The 18,285-nt window shown below is 43.7% G+C and overlaps 1 protein-coding gene and 1 long non-coding RNA gene across 2 annotated transcripts in view; one reads left to right on the top strand and one right to left on the bottom strand.

Moving 5' to 3' along the window:
• The window catches only part of LOC310836009, a 257,489-nt gene that overhangs the window by 20,078 nt on the left and 219,126 nt on the right, over window positions 1–18,285 (top strand). The gene's annotated exons all lie outside the window — the stretch shown is intronic.
• LOC310836030 (uncharacterized protein) overlaps window positions 1–18,285 on the bottom strand; it is a gene marked incomplete at its 3' end in the record, with an annotated part of 38,984 nt that overhangs the window by 13,263 nt on the left and 7,436 nt on the right. The window contains exon 2 of the mRNA XM_083720958.1: window positions 2,994–4,795. Within this exon, the coding sequence (XP_083577084.1) occupies window positions 2,994–4,758 (1,765 nt within the window). The 5' untranslated portion in view covers window positions 4,759–4,795. The remainder of the gene's footprint in view (window positions 1–2,993; window positions 4,796–18,285) is intronic.

The following is an 18,285-nucleotide window of genomic DNA, read 5'->3' as shown; positions in this document are numbered from 1 at the left end:
GTGGTCAGGGATGACGGGAGCTGCAGTCCCAAAACATCTGGAGGGCCGAGTCCGCCCATGCCTGCCCAAATGCAGATAATTACAATTTCTGGAGCAGTCTCAAGGGTAGCCCTGTCTATCTATCTATCTATCTATCTATCTATCTATCTATCTATCTATCTATCTGTGGCATTTATACCCTGCTCTCCCCAGCTCAGGTGTAGAGCAAGTTAAAGTAGTCTAGTCTGCAGGTGACTGCTGCATGGATCACCATGGCTAGGTTGGAAAGTGACATACCAATCGCCTAACCTGGCATAGATTAAAAAATGCCAGTTTGGCTACATTTGTGACCAGTGCCTCCATAGAGACAGAAGTGTCCAGGATCACACTCCTGATGGTGGCTACAGGTGACTATTGCGCCCCATGAAGAGCTGGGAGCTGGCAAACCAAACCGAAATCATTCCGGCCCAGCCATTGGACCCCCCTCTTTAATGGATAGAGATTCAGCCGACTCCGTTTCCTCCATCCCAGCACAACCACCTAAAAATTGGCCAATATATTCAGTGTAGCATCTGGCCAGGGCCACATAGCAGTAGATCCATGATGTTTGTGGTCAGATCTGTGGTTTGAATAAACGGTGAATTTGGGGTTCCCCAATGCAAAAACACTGAGCATCCATGAGGATCCGTGCTTCGGAACCACGGTTTTGGGCTATGGAGTGGCCAGGAAGCCGTGGATCCGATGTTTTTTTTGCTGCAGGCTGTGCCCCTGGCTATGATGTGTGATTTGACAGTGAATTTGGGTTGGCCCAATGCAAAAAGTGTGAGGATCCATGAGGCTCCGTGCTTCAAAACCATGGCCCAGGTGGTTGGTTTCACACGTCCAAGCAGCCTGTCCACATCCTCAGGGGTAACGGATTAAAATTGATTCCGTGCAACTTCACCAGACAGGGCTCTAGCGCTCTGCTGCCACAGCCCTGCTTCTATGGTGGTGTCTACCTCCTTCCGAATCTAAACGACTTTATCTGCAAAAAAACTTTGCAAAATCATTGCAGGAAATTTTGGGGTCTGTACAAGAGTCTCCTGCTACTATTTTCTACAGATGCAATAGAGGCGTTGAAGAAAGTCTTCTTCGCCGACGCTGTTGCCACTTGGTAGACTCGACGTTCAGCTCTTACCCGTGACCGGTCTTATTCAGAATGAGTTTTCTGCCACCGGCGCTCTAGCCGTCTCAGCGACTGTTTCCTCGCCCTCAGCTCCAGAGAAAACCACGGGGCTGTCCGGGCTCCATGGAGTCGGAGAGGGCACTTCGGAGCCAGACAGTTGATAGCCATGGTTAACTCCACATTCCAGTGGGCCACCAGGGAATCAGCTGGAACCCATTTGAATCCATTAAGTGGCGGGGGCGGACCATCCAAATCGGTCCCACCTTTCTGCAGAGGGGAAGGGTTGGGGAGAAGTCCACTTGCACCAGGAAGTGATCTGACCATGGCACTTTTTTCGTTTCAATTTTACTTAGTGTCAGATCACCCACATCACTGGAGGTGAACACCAGGTCTAAGGCATGTCCGTGACTATGAGTTGGGCCAAACTTATTCAGGGACAGCTCCATGGAGGCCATGCTTTCCATGAAGTCCTGAGCAGCCCCTTGTAAGGTCGCGTTGGCATGGATGTTAAAATCCCCTAGGACAACCAAGCTAGGTGTCTCCAGGAGAACATCTGCCATGACCTGAAGCAGCTCGGGCAAGGAATCCTTGGTGCAGCGGGGAGGTCAGTACACCAAAAGGAATCCTGTACTGCCCCTGCTGCCCTGATGCAAGCTAGTGACTTCCTAAAAATCACTGGAACCCCCCCCCCCCATGACCTGGGTTGCTGTACGTAAGAGAAACCTGGTGGACAAGCAGCAGCTAGGACAGGCCCATCTGCTTCATCCAACCAAGTCTCTGTTACACATGCCAGGTCAAGTCCTCCATCCACGATCAAGTCATGGATGGCAGAGGTCTTATGAGTCATTGACTTAGCATTGCACAGCAACAACTTCAGGTCATGTGGGTTTCCCTTCTTGAGCGCAAATATAACATTGAATCACAATGGTACAAAATACAGTGGTGCCTCGCAAGACGAAATTAATTCGTTCCGCAAGTCTTTTCGTCTTGCGAGTTTTTCGTCTTGCGAAGCACGGTTTCCCATAGGAATGCATTGAAAATCAATCAATGCGTTCCTATGGAAACCGCCTTCAGACCAGGTCCGGGGACAGTCTGTCCCCCGACCTCTTCTGAAGGCGGGCGGGGGGGCGAAGGCTTCTATTTTTAAACAGGAAATATTTTTGCAACCTAAGGTCTATTATACAAATCCATACAGATGTTCATTTTGTTACAGTTCTGTTAAGTTGTATACAAATTATAAAGTTTTTTTATGTTCCTCCACAAGTCTATTATTTACTAAACTGGCGAGTTTTGCCATTATTGCATATTCTGATAGAATCATAGAATCATAGAATCATAGAATCATAGAGTTGGAAGAGACCACAAGGGCCATCGAGTCCAAACCCCTGCCAAGCAGGAAACACCATCAGAGCACTCCTGACATAAGGTTGTCAAGCCTCTGCTTAAAGACCTCCAAAGAAGGAGACTCCACCACACTCCTTGGCAGCAAATTCCACTGTCGAACAGCTCTTACTGTCAGGAAGTTCTTCCTAATGTTTAGGTGGAATCTTCTTTCTTGTAGTTTGGAACCATTGCTCCGTGTCCGCTTCTCTGGAGCAGCAGAAAACAACCTTTCTCCCTCCTCTATGTGACATCCTTTTATATATTTGAACATGGCTATCATATCACCCCTTAACCTCCTCTTCTCCAGGCTAAACATGCCCAGCTCCCTTAGCCGTTCTTCATAAGGCATTGTTTCCAGGCCTTTGACCATTTTGGTTGCCCTCACACTGTTGGCTCATGTCAAGTTTGTGGTCAACCAAGACTCCTAGATCCTTTTCACATGAACTGCTCTCAAGCCAGGTGTCACCCATCTTGTATTTGTGCCTCTCATTTTTTTTGCCCAAGTGCAATACTTTACATTTCTCCCTATTAAAATTCATCTTGTTTGTTTTGGCCCAGTTCTCTAATCTGTCAAGGTCGTTTTGAAGTGTGATCCTGTCCTCTGGGGTGTTAGCCACCCCTCCCAGTTTGGTGTCATCTGCAAATTTGATCAGGATGCCCTTGAGTCCATCATCCAAGTCGTTAATAAAGATGTTGAATAAGACCGGGCCCAAGACAGAACCCTGTGGCACCCCACTAGTCACTCTTCTCCAGGATGAAGAGGAACCATTGATGAGCACCCTTTGGGTTCGGTCAGTCAGCCAGTTACAAATCCACTGAGTGGTAGCATAGTCAAGACCGCATTTTACCAGCTTCTTTACAAGAATATCATGGGGCACCTTGTCAAATGCCTTGCTGAAATCAAGGTAGGCTACATCCACTGCGTTCCCTTCATCTACCAGGCTTGTAATTCTGTCAAAAAACGAGATCAGGTTAGTCTGACATGACTTATTTTTCAGAAATCCATGCTGACTATTGGTGATCACAGCATTCCTTTCTAGGTGCTCACAGACTGTTTGCTTAATGATCTGCTCCCGTATCTTCCCTGGTATTGATGTCAGACTGACTGGGCGGTAATTATTTGGGTCCTCTCTTTTCCCCTTTTTGAAAATAGGGACAACATTTGCCCTCCTCCAGTCTGCCGGGACTTCGCCTGTTCTCCAGGAATTCTCGAAGATGACTGCCAGTGGTTCTGAGATCACATCTGCCAGTTCTTTTAATACTCTTGGATGCAGTTCATCTGGCCCTGGAGACTTGAATACATCTAAACTAGCCAAGTATTCTTGTACTATCTCCTTAGTTATTCTGGGCTGTGTTTCCTCTGCTGAATCATTTGCTCCAAATTCTTCAGGTCGGGCATTGTTTTCTTTATTGGAGAAGACTGAGGCAAAGAAGGCATTGAGGAGTTCAGCCCTTTCTGTGTCCCCTGTTTGCATTACACCATCTTCTCCTCTGAGTGACCCCACTGTTTCTTTGTTCTTCCTTTTGCTATGAACATACCCATAAAAGCCTTTTTTGTTGCTTTTAACCTCTCTAGCAAGCCTGAGTTCATTCTGTGCTTTAGCTTTTCTGACTTTGTGTCTACACGTGCTGGCTATTTGTTTGAATTCCTCTTTGGTGGTTTCCCCCCTTTTCCATTTTTTGTACACATCCTTTTTTAATCTTAACTCAGTTAAAAGTTCTTTAGATAGCCACCCTGGCTTCTTTAGGCACCTTCCATGTTTCCGTCTCATTGGTATTGCCTGAAGTTGTGCTTTTACTATCTCCCTCTTAACAAACTCCCAGCCATCATGAACTCCCTTTCCTTTTAATATTACTGTCCATGGGATCTCACCCAGCACTTCCCTAAGTTTTATAAAGTCGGCTTTCCTAAAGTCAAGAAACTGAGTCCTAGTATGCTTGGCTGCTCCTTTCCGCTGTATAGTAAACTTCAGAAGAGCATGATCACTCGCGCCTAATGATCCTTCCACTTCTACCCCACTAACCAGGTCATCAACATTGGTTAGGACCAGATCTAAAATGGCTGTTCCTCTTGTTGCTTCTCCCACTTTCTGGACAATGAAGTTGTCTGCAAGGCCAGTGAGGAATCTGTTTGACCTTATGCTCTTGGCTGAGTTTGACATCCAGCAAATATCCGGGTAATTGAAGTCCCCCATTACTACTATCTCCCTTCCTTTTGCATGCTTGGCCATCTGTTCCAGGAAGGCATCATCTATGTCCTCCGTTTGGCTTGGGGATCTATAGTAAACTCCCACAATGAGGTCCCTGTTATTCTTTTCTCCCTTAATTTTGACCCAAATGCTCTCACTTTGGCTTTGAGGTTCTAAATCTTGGATCTCTTCACAGGTATACACATCCCTGACATATAACGCCACTCCTCCTCCTTTCTTGTCTGGTCTGTTTCTCTGAAATAGATTGTAACCCTCCATTATTACATTCCAGTCGTGGGACTTATCCCACCAGGTTTCAGTGATGCCTATTATGTCATATTTAGTTTGCTGTACCAAGAGCTCAAGCTCATCTTGTTTATTTCCCATGCTTTGCGCATTAGTGTACAGACATTGAAGTCCATGAATCATTCCCCTGTGTCTCTTATTTAAGGATTTTTTCCTCCCACCATTAGGTCTGCGTGCTGTTTGCTCCATTTGGTCTATGACATTTGGATGATCATCTTCATCAGTTGATAGACTCCTACCTTCAGGAGCACTGTCTTCCTCCCCCACATTAGTCAGTTTAAAGCCCCCCTGATTAGGTTTCTGAGATTTTTGGCAAAAACATTCCTCCCAACCGTTGTGAGGTGCAGCCCATCTCTTGCCAGAAGTCCATCTTCAAGAAACTGCAGTCTGTGATCTAAGAATCCAAACTGTTCCTGTTTACACCATTTGCGAAGCCAGCTGTTCACTTCCACTATTTTTCTCTCTCTTCCTGGGCCACGTCGTTCAACTGGGAGGACAGATGAGATGACAATTTGTGCATTTAATTGCTTCAATTTCCTGCCCAGAGCCTTATAGTCTCTTTTGATCTTCTGGAGGCTATTGCTTGCAGTGTCATTGGTTCCCATATGAACCAAGAGGAAGGGGTATTTGTCAGTGGGTTTTATGATTCCTTGCAGTCGTTCAGTTACATCTTGGATCTTAGCCCCGGGGAGACAGCTAGATAGTTTCTCTTTCCATGCATCTATTTCCATATATCAGATTTCCATATGTTAGCCAACACCACTCTGACTGCTGTGGTCATATAACTAAATCGTTCCACTGATGATTTCACAATACAGTAGCTGAAGGAGTCGTTCCCAATGTCATAGTTTTGGGGTCCAATGCAATGCAAATTTAGGATTATTTTTTTTACATTTTTTTTGCATTTCAAAATGAATTTTCCTCCAAAACTTTTTGGTCTTTTCACAGGTGCACCCTAAATGGAAGAAGGTTCCTTGAGGTCTATGACATTTCCAGCAATGTCCATTCATTTCATTATTCATCTTCTGTATATCTTACAAAGTTATATACCATTGAAAGAACATTTTTGTACAGTCATACATCATGTTACGGCCGCTTCAGGTTATGTGTTTTTGGGGTGTGGACCGCAGGAAACCCGCAAGTAACCTGAACGAGTTACTTCCGGGTTTCGCTGCTCACGCATGCGCAGAAGCGCCAAATTGCACCAGCGCCTGCGCAGACGCAGCGCTTCAACATGCGAACGCTGCGGGTTGCGGACATGCCTCCATCACGGGATTATATCCGTAACCCGAGGTTCCACTGTACCAATTTTGTTTTAGGGCTTAACTTGCAGTGAATTTTATTCCTTTATTCATAATTGCTCTCATTGTTCCACTGTAAACTGCTCTTAAAATTTTTGCATCCATTTTGTCATATAAGGTTTTGCTTGTTCGGGCTCGGTGTCATATTTGAGTAATAGTTTGTAAAATTTACCCAAAAGGTAAAACTCTGTTATGATGGGCTCAAATTCTGTCTTTTCACTGATTTAACTGTTTGCCATACAGGCTTTCTTGAATCTGGATATTAGTTGACAGTATGTAAGCAGTTTCTTATTTTTTGTCCTCTTTAATACTTTGGCATGTATTTGATCTGTTCTTGAAGATGAACCATATCTTGGCACAATATATAGTCATACATTCTCCTATCGGCTCTAATAATAATGTTCCAGTGGTGACATTAACAGTGCAGGTAAGGGCATTTTGTGATTTTTGTAGTGCACCTCATGATTTTTATGTGTGATTTGATGGTGAGTTTCGGGTAGCTCAGTGCATAAAGCGTGAGGATCCATGAGGATCCGTGCTTCGAAACCATGTTTTTGGGCCACGGTATAACCAGGAAGCTGTGGGTCCTAGTTTTTTGTGGTGCAGGCTGTGGCCCTGGCTATGATGTGTGATTTGACAGTGAGTTTGGGTTGGCCCAATGCGAAAAGCATGACGATCCATGAGAATCCGTGCTTCAAAACCACGTTTTTGGGCCAGGGTGTCACCAGGAAGCCGTGGATCCGTGATTTTTGTGTTACATCCTGTGACCATGGCCATGATATTTGATCTGATGGTGACTTCGGGCTGATCTAGTGCAAAAATCATGAGGATCCATTAGGATCCATGTTTTTGCGCCAATGCGGCACCACCAAACAGTGGATGCGTGATTTGTTTGGTTCTGCCTACAGACTAAGATGTAGTCTATTTTTTATTTTTTTTTAAATAATATTTATTATCATTTCTAAAAGGTACACATAAAAAAGCTAAAAGGCATAAATTACACACAACATCTAAGAAAACAAAACCAGCACAACAAAGAATAAAAACGAAAAAGAAAAAAAAAAGAAGAAAGAAGAAAGGAAAAAAAATATTCCACCTTTTAAATCTCATTTTCAATAGCTTCTTTTTTGGACTTCCCCACGCCTCCCCTTCTTGTGTTCCACTTCCCATATTTGTTCAGCAAGTTTTTACCTTAGTATCTTCACCTATTTTAACCATTATTTCAATATTATATTTACTTCGGTTTAATCAATAACGCTTAAGTTATATACCTTATTCAGATGTAACAAAAATAAAAAAACAGAAAAAGTCAGAAATAAAAATACTTTTCCTAAGGTTATCCCTAGTTCCCATCCACGAATTCCCCATTTTAATAATAATAAATGACATAAAGAAAAACACAAAAAGGATTTTTACACTGCATAGTGAAAATCAGGCCCCCTTCGGGCTCCCAAACCCTCCTTTTCCATCCCCGGTTTCAACCCCAAAACCAAAAGCCATAAGTCTATCTTTCTAGCCTGGTGCCCTTACGTCCGAGGCTCTCAAGTCCCTTTCAGTCCCTCTCTGCCGGCTTCTTTGGAAATCTTTTATGTTAAATGCCCAGACTCGGAGAAATACTTTCTCAATATTATCAGTGGTTTTTTCAACCAAGTCAAGTTGTTTAAAGGTGGAGCTCCATCTTTGTTTCTTAAGTTCATACATCCCAACTAGTCCAACTTTCCCTCTGGTCGGGTTCAAGATCATCTTAATAAATCCTCGGCTCTCATTTGTTTTCTGTATCATTTCAGCCGCCCCTTGTTTAGCATGTATCTTTTCCTCCTCTTCTTTCTTTGATTTCGTTTCTTGTCCAGCTGCCTGTGTTTTGAATATCAGGCCCTTTTCCATCTCAGTAGCTATAGTTTCCATTTCTTTCGACTTTGGAGGGCTTGTAGACCAAACATGACCTTGCTCATACATCTCTCGCAGCTTTCCCATGAGAACGACCAACTCTTGCACCTCAGCTCGTATTTCCCGACCTAGTTCCATCTTGTAATGCCCATTAATCCCCTCTAGAGGGAATCTTGTTACTTAATGTTCCTTTCACTTTCGACGCAAAAGTCAGTGTAGTTTGTATCAATCTTCCTTTACTTTAAATTACTTTGTAGCAAAATAACCGGCTGAAATTAAAGCTTTTCAGTTTTTCCGACTTTGACAGCTAATCTGACAGCTGTCAAATGCTTCCTGTAAGTCCTCCACAGGCTCTTTTCACGGGTTACTCCCGGTCTCAGAAAGGTGGTACTTAATCAAAACAAATAAGCTCTTGCCCTCCAGCACGATAACTTAATCTTTTAAAATCCGTGGAATTAATATCTTTTGTCCAATCACAAAAGGTAACCGACGGCTCTTCTCACAACCTTAGTTGGCAGGTCCTTGCTGTTAGACTGTTTACAATGGGGGTGAGGCGGACTTCCTCTTTTCACCTCCCCCCGCTCGTACCAAATCCATAAACGAAATAATTTAAGTTCGGTTCCAAATTACTCACGGGTTGTTGTTCTTAATTTAAGTCCGAATTTTATACGGAAGAAGTCAGCACTCTCCGGCAAATGGCATGCGGCTTCACTCAGCGGGGGAAGCAGAGGACTCACAGCACCGCGCCGCTCCCCGGCACCCGTTCCGTAGCCTTTAAAAAGGCTCCTTCGTGGGTCGGGAGGGCGCTAGTGGTGCCCGCCGAGTCACCACGTCCCCGGGCATTCGCGCCCGCGGTTTTTAAGGGTCCTCGTGTCGCCGGCACGGCAAGACCCAGCCCCCGCTGAGCAGATTCCCTCCGGAGCTCGGAGGGAATCCGCCATTAGCCGATCGCGCTAACCCGGAAGTCCCCAGACTAAGATGTAGTCTAGAGCATCATGGTGTTTTCATTTTGTTTCAATATAAAAATCATGAATTCATGAGGACCCATGCCTCGGATCCATGTTTTTGTGGTGCTGCAGCACAGCAAAGTGTTGGATCCACATTTTTTATAGTCCAGTTTGTAGGCGTGCCTTGCAGGTGTCTTTTGACACTGGATTTGTTGGAGTTATTTTTTTTAAAAGGGGAGGATCCATGAGGATCCACCTAGATCCGCCTTTAACCCAGACCCATGTTTTATGTTAGCTTGCTGGTTTGTGGTTGGCAGGCGCTGGCTCGTGTATCTAAAGTAAAATTTGCCGCCTATCTACTCCGGAGCTTTCAAGGCAGCCTACAAAACAGCTAAGAGTATATGGGTATATGGAGACTTACTGGCATTTTGTATTTTTTGTGTTTAATTGCAAATACGCAAGTTGAGTTTAGGGGCTGAACACTCACCATAAAGTTTGCTGCTCCGGGCAATCTGTTTATTGAACATTCATCCTGATTGGTTTGTGGAGATGTTATTTAATGTCCAGTTTTTTCTGCTGCCGCCGCCCCCAAGTTTCCAGTGCATTTATATCCCAAAAGTCCCAGGCTTGGGGGGTTTTGTTTTAAGTGGGTGTCAAATCAACTTTTAATTGTGCAACCCAAATTTTTTAATATGCGTTTGACGCAACTCCAGATCTCCAGAGAGTCACAGCCAACACCCAAAATTCTGCTAGCTTACAAATGCCCCAAAGTCAGCTGAGTCTTGTCCTCACAGACACTTAAATATTACAACATCACCTCGAAGGGAGAGGGGGATAAATATAGGCCCTTTTTCAGGTATTCACTTGCCATTCAAAAGACTTATGGAAGATCATTAACAAGTAGTTCCCACAAACCTGTAGTACAAGAGAGGTAAATAGTCCCTGTAAGGTTATGATTATACCAGTGTACCCCTACAGTATTTGAGGCCTGAAGGAGAAAAAAAAATCATTTTTTTCCTTCTGTCAAAAGAAGCAAAGGGAAGCTAGTTATGCTTACCCTATTAGTGAACATTGGGCCACTTCACAGAAAAATCACTTCTACTTAAAGGACACTGTGTCCATTGGAAGCATGTAGGTAGAACATGAGTTGCTTATATGACAGAATGCTTATTTAGTGAACCTTTCATAGGACGTAACCTGCCAGTGTTGCATCACTGTATTTTTGGCTTCCTGCTATTGCAGATTCAACATGGCTGTTCTTCTGGGACAGACATTTACACTCTGATCTTTCTCTCTCAAAACTTGAGGTGATTGAAATGGAGGACTCGATGGGACGTTATGACTTCTACAGCGGACTGGGCTTGGCTCTCAGCTCTAGCCTGTTCATTGGAGGAAGTTTTATCCTAAAGAAGAAGGGACTTCTCAAGCTAAGTAGCAGAGGTGCTCTCAGAGCAGGTAATAATATTGCATAGGAGCTCACAGAGTTACCATGCCATCTGTTGTGGATGTGAAAAATCCCAGAAATCAGGCTGTCCATGAATGAATGGATTTTATTATTTTGGTCACAGACCAGTTCCAGTCCACATACAATATCAAGGAACAGATAGGTAGCCGTGTTGGTCTGCCATAGTCAAAACAAAAAAATTCCTTCCAGTAGCACCTTAAAGACCAACTAAGTTAGTTCTTGGTATGAGCTTTCGTGTGCATGCACACTTCTTCTGAAGTTGGTTGGTCTTTAAGGTGCTACTGGAAGGAATATCAAGGAAGTCATAAAACACGATAGGGATACATTTGAATTTGCAATTAGGTATAACAGGGACAATACAGATATGGCAACAGTTTAAAAATATATAAATTAAAACTTAGTCACTAACATATAACCTGAAATTATCATTTAAAACCTTAATAATGATGATAACACAGCTTGTTCCCTAAGTTTTATGGCAATCGCACAGAATTTGGCTACTCTTAACATGATCTCAGGATCCTTGTCCTCTACCAGGGATTTTAGACATTGAAGTTCGGATTCATTTGGAGATTTTTGCATAGCAGGGGTAATAAATACAGAGCATATATCCCCATAGAAATGGCAGCGTAACAAGGCATGAGAGACAGTTTCTACCTCCATCAAGCCGGAGGCGCAGACTCGTTCAGCGTATGGTTTACCCTCAAATCTGCCCTGCAATAAGGCAGATCGCAGCACGTTGAATCTAGCGAAGGTGAATGACCATCTGTATTTAGGTATTTGTAATTTTGACAAACAATTTGCCAGGGTAAATCCTCTCCCATTATCTTTTATTGCTGGGTGTTTATTCATCTCACTCACGTGGCATTGCAGTTCCACATCCCAAGTTCATTGGTGGATTATTGCTCCAGCTTTCGCATAACCTACAGCTATCAGAGCCTGTGGGGAAAACCCCAAGCCTCTTAGCTTTTCATGCAGTGTAGCTTTCCATTTAGATTGGTAGGAATCCAGTAGGGTTAAGGGTGCCAACCCAACAGGGAAAAAGATAGGTTTTAACCAATAATGGATCTTCAGAATCCATATCTGAGCGCTAACAGGGATTTGCCTGACCTCCAGGTGGACAGCTATGTTAGACACACAAGAAGGGATCCCTAGCAGGCAGCGATAGAACTTAGTTTGGGGAATTCCTTGTTAGCGCCATCGGCAATGGCGGAATTCCTCTGATTCAGAGGAACCCGCTCCGTGAAAATCGGGTCTTGCCGCCGCGGCGAAGGCGGAGACTCCTTAAAAATCCCAGCCGGAGGAAGCCTGGAAACGTGGGATTCGCCTGACACCAGGAGCGCCTCCCCTACTCGCAGGGAAACCCCTTTTTCGGGGATCTGAAGCGACGTGGGGTGAGCAGCGCTAATTTTACGGAGTGAAGCCGCACAGCCGTTGCCAGAGAGCGCTGACTTTTTCCTGTGGACAATTGGACTCTAAACAAGTACCCGTGAGTAGAACGGAAAATTGGATTAAGAAACACTTTAATTTGGCATTGAAGCGGGAAGGTCTAAACAGGAAGTCCGCCTTCCGCTTTTTGTATATAGACTGAAGTAAAAATTGTGCAAGCCAAAGTCTGGAAAGTTGTATATAAAGACCTAAATTTCCTTCATCTTTAACCATCAAAACCCCTCTTGGAAGCAAGGGAAAAGAGGGGGAATTTTGATTGTTTAAGCCTGCGGAGAGAGAGTAAAGAGAGATAAATTTCCACCGTCTCAAACCTGGGAACGGGGTGTCAGAGACAGAAACTTTTGGGGAAGCCCATCAACTGTGAATGGAATGTTTTTTGACAGATAGTTAAAGAAGAGAAACAAATTGATTCCAAAGTTACCTTTTGCATTTAAAAGAAACAAAAATTTGAAAAATGAAAGTAACTTTCTTTTGCTGGACTTGCCTTCAAAAGATGGATACAAATGGAAATTGTTGCCTCTAGAGGGAGCTTGTTAAATCGTTGCTGGAGTCATTCTGGGGATTTCACAGCTGTGGAGATTAGGATCGTGAGACCAGACTCTGACCTTGAACAAAAATGGATATAGAAGAAGTTTTGGTGCTTGCTTTTTGCAAGACAAACACTTTGCTAGAGCAGATGCATGAGAAGATGAATTTGATGACTGTTGCAGTTCAAAATTTTGGACAAACAGTGAATACATATATAGAAACCACTCAGGACTCAACTCAGGAACCTGTTTTGACAGGGCAAGTGCAAATGCAGAAGATAATGGAGGAGGTTGCTGCTGAACCTCAAGCAACACAAATGGATAGAACCGAGGCCCTGCAGGAGCATAAGCTGATGTTTTTGAAGATTGAACCTGGAGTGGGCCGGGGGGGGGTCTGGAGTTGTGGGGGTCCTTAATTTTGGAGGGACTTTGAAACATGCATTTAAATAATTTCTGGACTACCCGGATGACTGTGGGGAATGGGACTGTAGGGAATGGGCTGATCTGTTGAAGGGAGATGGAGATATTTTTGGGTTGGAGTTTCCCCGAGACCTACTCCTCAATGAGAAAGGAAAGAAATTAAGAAAAAGACCAACAAAAGACAAGGCAAAGTGCTGGTATAAACAGGAAGAAGAACCGCAGAAGGGACATGGAAAAGACTTAAGAGCCTCGGACATAAGACTACCAGGTTGATGGACTAGATGGAATGGACAGTAAGGTCTGACATAACCCGAGACCAGGAAGAAGAAACGTTGGATGAAGATTGGAAGAAAACTTTAAAAAATTATTTTGGGAATTAGGGTAAAATTTATTTTGGGAATTAGGAAAAATGGTGGAATGAAATCATTTGGCTTTAGTAGAAATGATATTAGGAGTTATGTATAAATAAGTATTAAGTTCTAGGATTTAAGGTATTTCTTCGTAAGATAAGGTTAAAATAAATTAAGGTAAATTGAATAACAGAATATTGTGAAAGATTAAAAGGATTTGCTGAGTTAATTGATAGGTTAGACAGTTAAGTTAAATTATCTAATAAAAATTGAGAAAGATGGAAAGAATTTGCTGAAACAAATAATTAAACTAGAATACAAAAAGGGAGGTGTGAGGAGGTCGATGAAACAAGTAAATGAAAGACAAAGAGATGGAATATTGGATGTGTGTTTTATTTTTTATTTTTTACTGTTATTGCTGTATTTTTCTTTCTATTTTTATTTTTTTAATTTTTTTAATCTATTTTTATATATTGTAATGTATATGTTGTTAATTTTTTTGCTGTTTGTTTTCTTTTTCCCATTTCTGTAATCTCTAAACTCTTAATAAATATCATATTTTTTTTTTAAAAAAAAAAGTTAGAACTTAGTTTGGAATGATTCTAAGGAAGCAAGGTTTAAGAAGCTGCAGATCTGAGAGCCATATGTCAGTTGTGTTAATATTTTTGCAGCAAAGACCTGGGAGGCTGCTGGAATATATTGGCCCCCTTTTCCATAGAAAAACCTTATAATAGCTTTGGTAGATCTTTGGGCATTTGCAATTGTCAGGGATGATTGGTGGGTGCTAGAAGAGATAAAAGCCCGGGACTCCAGCCAGCTTTCCAGGATTTATAAGGTCCATTTTACTATTTACACTACAGAGCTCTCAAAAGCATGTCCGGCTCATTCGGTCTCAGTTGCCGAGACTGACCCCTCCTTTCGTTTTCTCCAGCATAACCATTTCCGGAGCCCTCCCCTCTTCCTTCCTCTTTTACGTGAAGAGCTAAACCCCGGAAGTTGCTCCCCCCTCCCTGATTCATTGCTTCCTGACAACCCTTCATCATCCTCCCCCTCTGACAAGGTGCAGCTGCTTAAGATCGGAGGCTTCTCTCTGTATTTCCCCAGCTTTTCCCCCTTCTCAGCCCCCAGTTCCCTGACAGCAATAGTATTTTTAACCTGACAATGCCACAAACCCTTTTCCTGGAAAGTTATACCCAGGTATTTAAAAGATGAAACCTGTTCAATCAGATCAGAAGGTCGGCGGTTCGAATCCCCGTGAGCTCCTGTTGCTCGGTCCCTGCTCCTGCCAACCTAGCAGTTCGAAAGCACGTCAAAGTGCAAGTAGATAAATAGGTACTGCTCCGGTGGGAAGGTAAACGGCATTTCCATGCGCTGCTTTGGTTCGCCAGAGGCAGGTTTGTCCTGCTGGCCACATGACCAGTTCCCTTGGCCAATAAAGCGATATGAGCGCCACAACCCCAGAGTCGGTCATGACTGGACCTAATGGTCAGGGGTCCCTTTACCTTTACCTGTTCAATAGGTCGATTGTCAATTCTCCATTTGTGTCTCATTCTTTTTTTAGAGAACACCATAACTTTGGATTTGCTATAGTTAATTGTTAAATGTTCGGCATTACAATAAACAGTGAAAGATCTTAGAAGTTTTCTTAGGCCTACACAGGAGAAGGAAATTAGAACTGCGTCAAACGCATATAAGAGAATCGGGACGGGTGTACCAGCCAATTTCTTTCTCCAAGTTTCCTACTAAGGAGTTAATATAGAAGTTGAATAAAGTAGGCGCAAGGATGCAGCCTTGTTTAACACCATGGTAGATTTGGATTTCCTTGGATAAATGGCCCTGTCGGTCACACCTAACCTGTACCCGGGTGTTTTCGTATAAACTGTGGATGAGGCACAGTAGACGTCTGTCTATGTTTGAGGCGCTTAGTCTTTCCCAAAGCCTATCTCGTGATATTAAATCGAAGGCAGATTTAAAGTCTATGAAAGCTGTGTAGAGAGATCCTCCTTTTCTTGAGGTATATTTTTCCGCAAGATGTTGAAGTACTAGGCCTTGGACTAAAGTTGACCCGTTTGCCCTGAAACCAGCGTGTGCTTCTGTAAGGACATGTTCTCGCTCCATCCAATCCTCAAGTTTATTACATAATTCGGCAGCATATAGTTTACTGATAATGCTTAGGAGACTAATTGGCCTGTAATTAGCAGGGTTCGATCTGCTCCCTTTCTTGTGTAATGGGATGATGATTGCTAGTCCCCAATCCTCTGGGACGGTAGCCGATTGATCTCTGCTGGTGAACAATGTTAGGGTGTGAAACCTAAGACGCTGGCAAGTTAGCAATGTCATGTGACTTTAAGTAGTCAAGCTCGTTAAGTTGTTAAGTTGCTCAGTATATAAAGAGTGTTTGTTTTCTCTGCCTGTGGGGCGTGAAGCAAAAATGTCTGAAAGCTCTGGAGGTGTTTCTGTTATCTTTCTGCAATAAACCTGTCTTTGGAAAGACAGGCTTCCCTGTGTCGTTATTTCTTTGCTGCTGAGACTCTGAAGCTTGTACTGCAACAAGAATCTCTGCACTGGACTTAATTAATGCTCTGCAAAGAGAACTGTTGCTGGTTGCGCAGTGGAAGCGTTTACTGGACCAGTACACAGACTCTCTTAGGTTATGGATCCTTCTATGTTTCTACAGCTGTATTGTGTGCAGAGAAAGTGAAAGCAGCTTTCGGATGAGAGAAGACCGGCTTGGTCGTAAATCCAGCTCTTAAAGGAACTGGGAGGCTGCAGAAAGTTGAGAGAGCTGTGTAAGTGAAGATTTACAGCTTCATTAGCTGCAAAAGGCTAGCTTGACCTCCCGTTGTGTTTTTGTTTTGTTAATAAAAACAGAGGACGGTGGTAGGTTGCTAGTGAAGAGACGGAGGGGAAAAGTTTAAAAGGCTTCAGAGGAGGCTGGAGGCATCTGAAAAGTGAGTAAAACAAATCCCAAGGGGAAAGAGAAGCAAGGGCACACAAAGGGAGTAGCAGCAGACCCCAAGAATGGCAGTGGAAAATTTCCAGGTTCCCTTTACAAAGTTGAACTCTGCTAATTACGTGCAGTGGTCTAAGAGGGCTCAAGTCTGGTTGGAAGCCAAAGAAGTGTGGGCTGACTATGTCCAGAGGCAAAAGCCGTTTGTGGCTGTTGCAGCAGATGCCACAGCAGAGCAACAGGCTGCTGCACATGCTCAGAACAGGGAACATGATAAAATGGACACTAAAGCTAGATGCATGTTGATGGTATCGATAGACGATTCCCAATTACCTCATGTGGAAAATTTAAGGTCTGCATTTGAAATTTGGGAAGCTCTTAGGCGAATTCACCATAGAGCCACGCCCGGAGAGAAGGTGAACATTATACGTGCTTTGTATGAGTTGAAACTGAAGCCAGGGGATAGTGTGGTTGAATACACGTCACAGATGACTGAGTATTTCAACCAACTGTCATCTCTAGGTGTGAATTTTCCTGAAAATATTAAAGTTTATACTCTGCTTAGCAGCCTGCATGCAGGGTTTGAAAACTTAGTACTAACTTTACAAGTTTTGCCAGAGGACCAGCTGAATATGAATTATGTGACTGGTAGATTGTGTGAGCAAGAATATCAACATCATTGAAAACGTATTGATAATTCAAATACCCCAAGGGTTGGATGTTCAGATAATTCCCAGCGTGGGGGAACTAGCAGGCAGAGCTGTAAGAAAGCCTCACAAGTGTCTGCTATGGCCAGCAAGTCATGTTTTCGATGTGGCAGCAGGTTTCATTTGATAGCAAAGTGTCCAGAAAAGCAACAGGAATTTCAACAGTCCAAGGCCAGTTTCCGGAGCTACAGGGGAAGACGACGTGAGAACTACAAGAATCAACAATCCAGAGGGGGAGCAGGTGCTGATAAGGGACTATCTGCAATGGCAGCATAACAGAGTCCTAAAAGGAGCCAACAAATCTTGAAGTGGATAATTGACAGTGGATAAATCTTGAAGTGGATAATTGACACGGGGGATGGTGTGGCTGGCCCAAGTGAATCAGGCGCAGTTCCAAGTTCACGCTGAGGAGGTCAGCAAGGTCAACCAAGGGAAAGTCACCGGAAAGGTATGAAGCCACTAGCGTCTGGGTAGGTGTGGCTAGATGTGAACCTGAATCCTTTGAGGATGTTCAGAAGTTGCCTCAGGAAGAAGCTAGCAAATGGCGTGAGGCGATGCAGAAGGAGATGAACTCAATGGAGTCTCTTGGTGTGTTCTCACTCACACAATTGCCGGCTGGCAAGCACGCTGTGAGTTGCAGGTGGGTTTACCGTCTTAAACCCACAGAAGCTGGAGAACCACAGTATAAAGCTAGATTAGTAGCCTGAGGATTCACACAGAAGAAGGGTGTCCACTTCATGGAGGTCTATTCACCGACCTTGAGGGCCGAGACTCTGAGGACGCTTTTAGCAGTTGCTGCACAGAGAGGTTGGAAGGTGAACCATTTTGATGTGGATGTTGCCTAGCTGAACTCAGACCTCCAGGAGGAGTTGTACATGCTTCCTCCTCCAGGGTTTGGAGTCAGTGTGCCAGGCATCATGTGGCGGTTGCACAAATCCATCTATGGATTATGCCAATCTGCCAGAAATTGGAACATGTGTCTGAATGAAGCCTTAGAAAAGCTAGGTTTCAGGAGAAGTGTTGCGGACAGCTGTCTTTACCTTAAAGGTTCAGGTAAGATGCAGCAGGCTGCTCAGATTTTTGTTGATGATATCTTGATCATGGCACAGACAGGTAAACAAGTGGAGGAGTTTGCTAGGGAGCTTGGAAAACGGTTCAAGCTCAAGCAGCTTGGAGATGTCAAGTCATATCTAGGCGTAGGGTCACGAGAGCAAGAGATGGAAGCTTTTTGCTCAGCCAGAAAGGTAAGATTGAACAGTT

This window comes from Podarcis gaigeae (assembly GCF_964106915.1).
Source record: "Podarcis gaigeae genome assembly, chromosome: W".
Lineage (NCBI taxonomy): Eukaryota > Metazoa > Chordata > Lepidosauria > Squamata > Lacertidae > Podarcis > Podarcis gaigeae.
The sequence above is the reverse complement of the archived record's forward strand: the minus strand, read 5'-3'. Positions and strand labels throughout refer to the sequence as shown.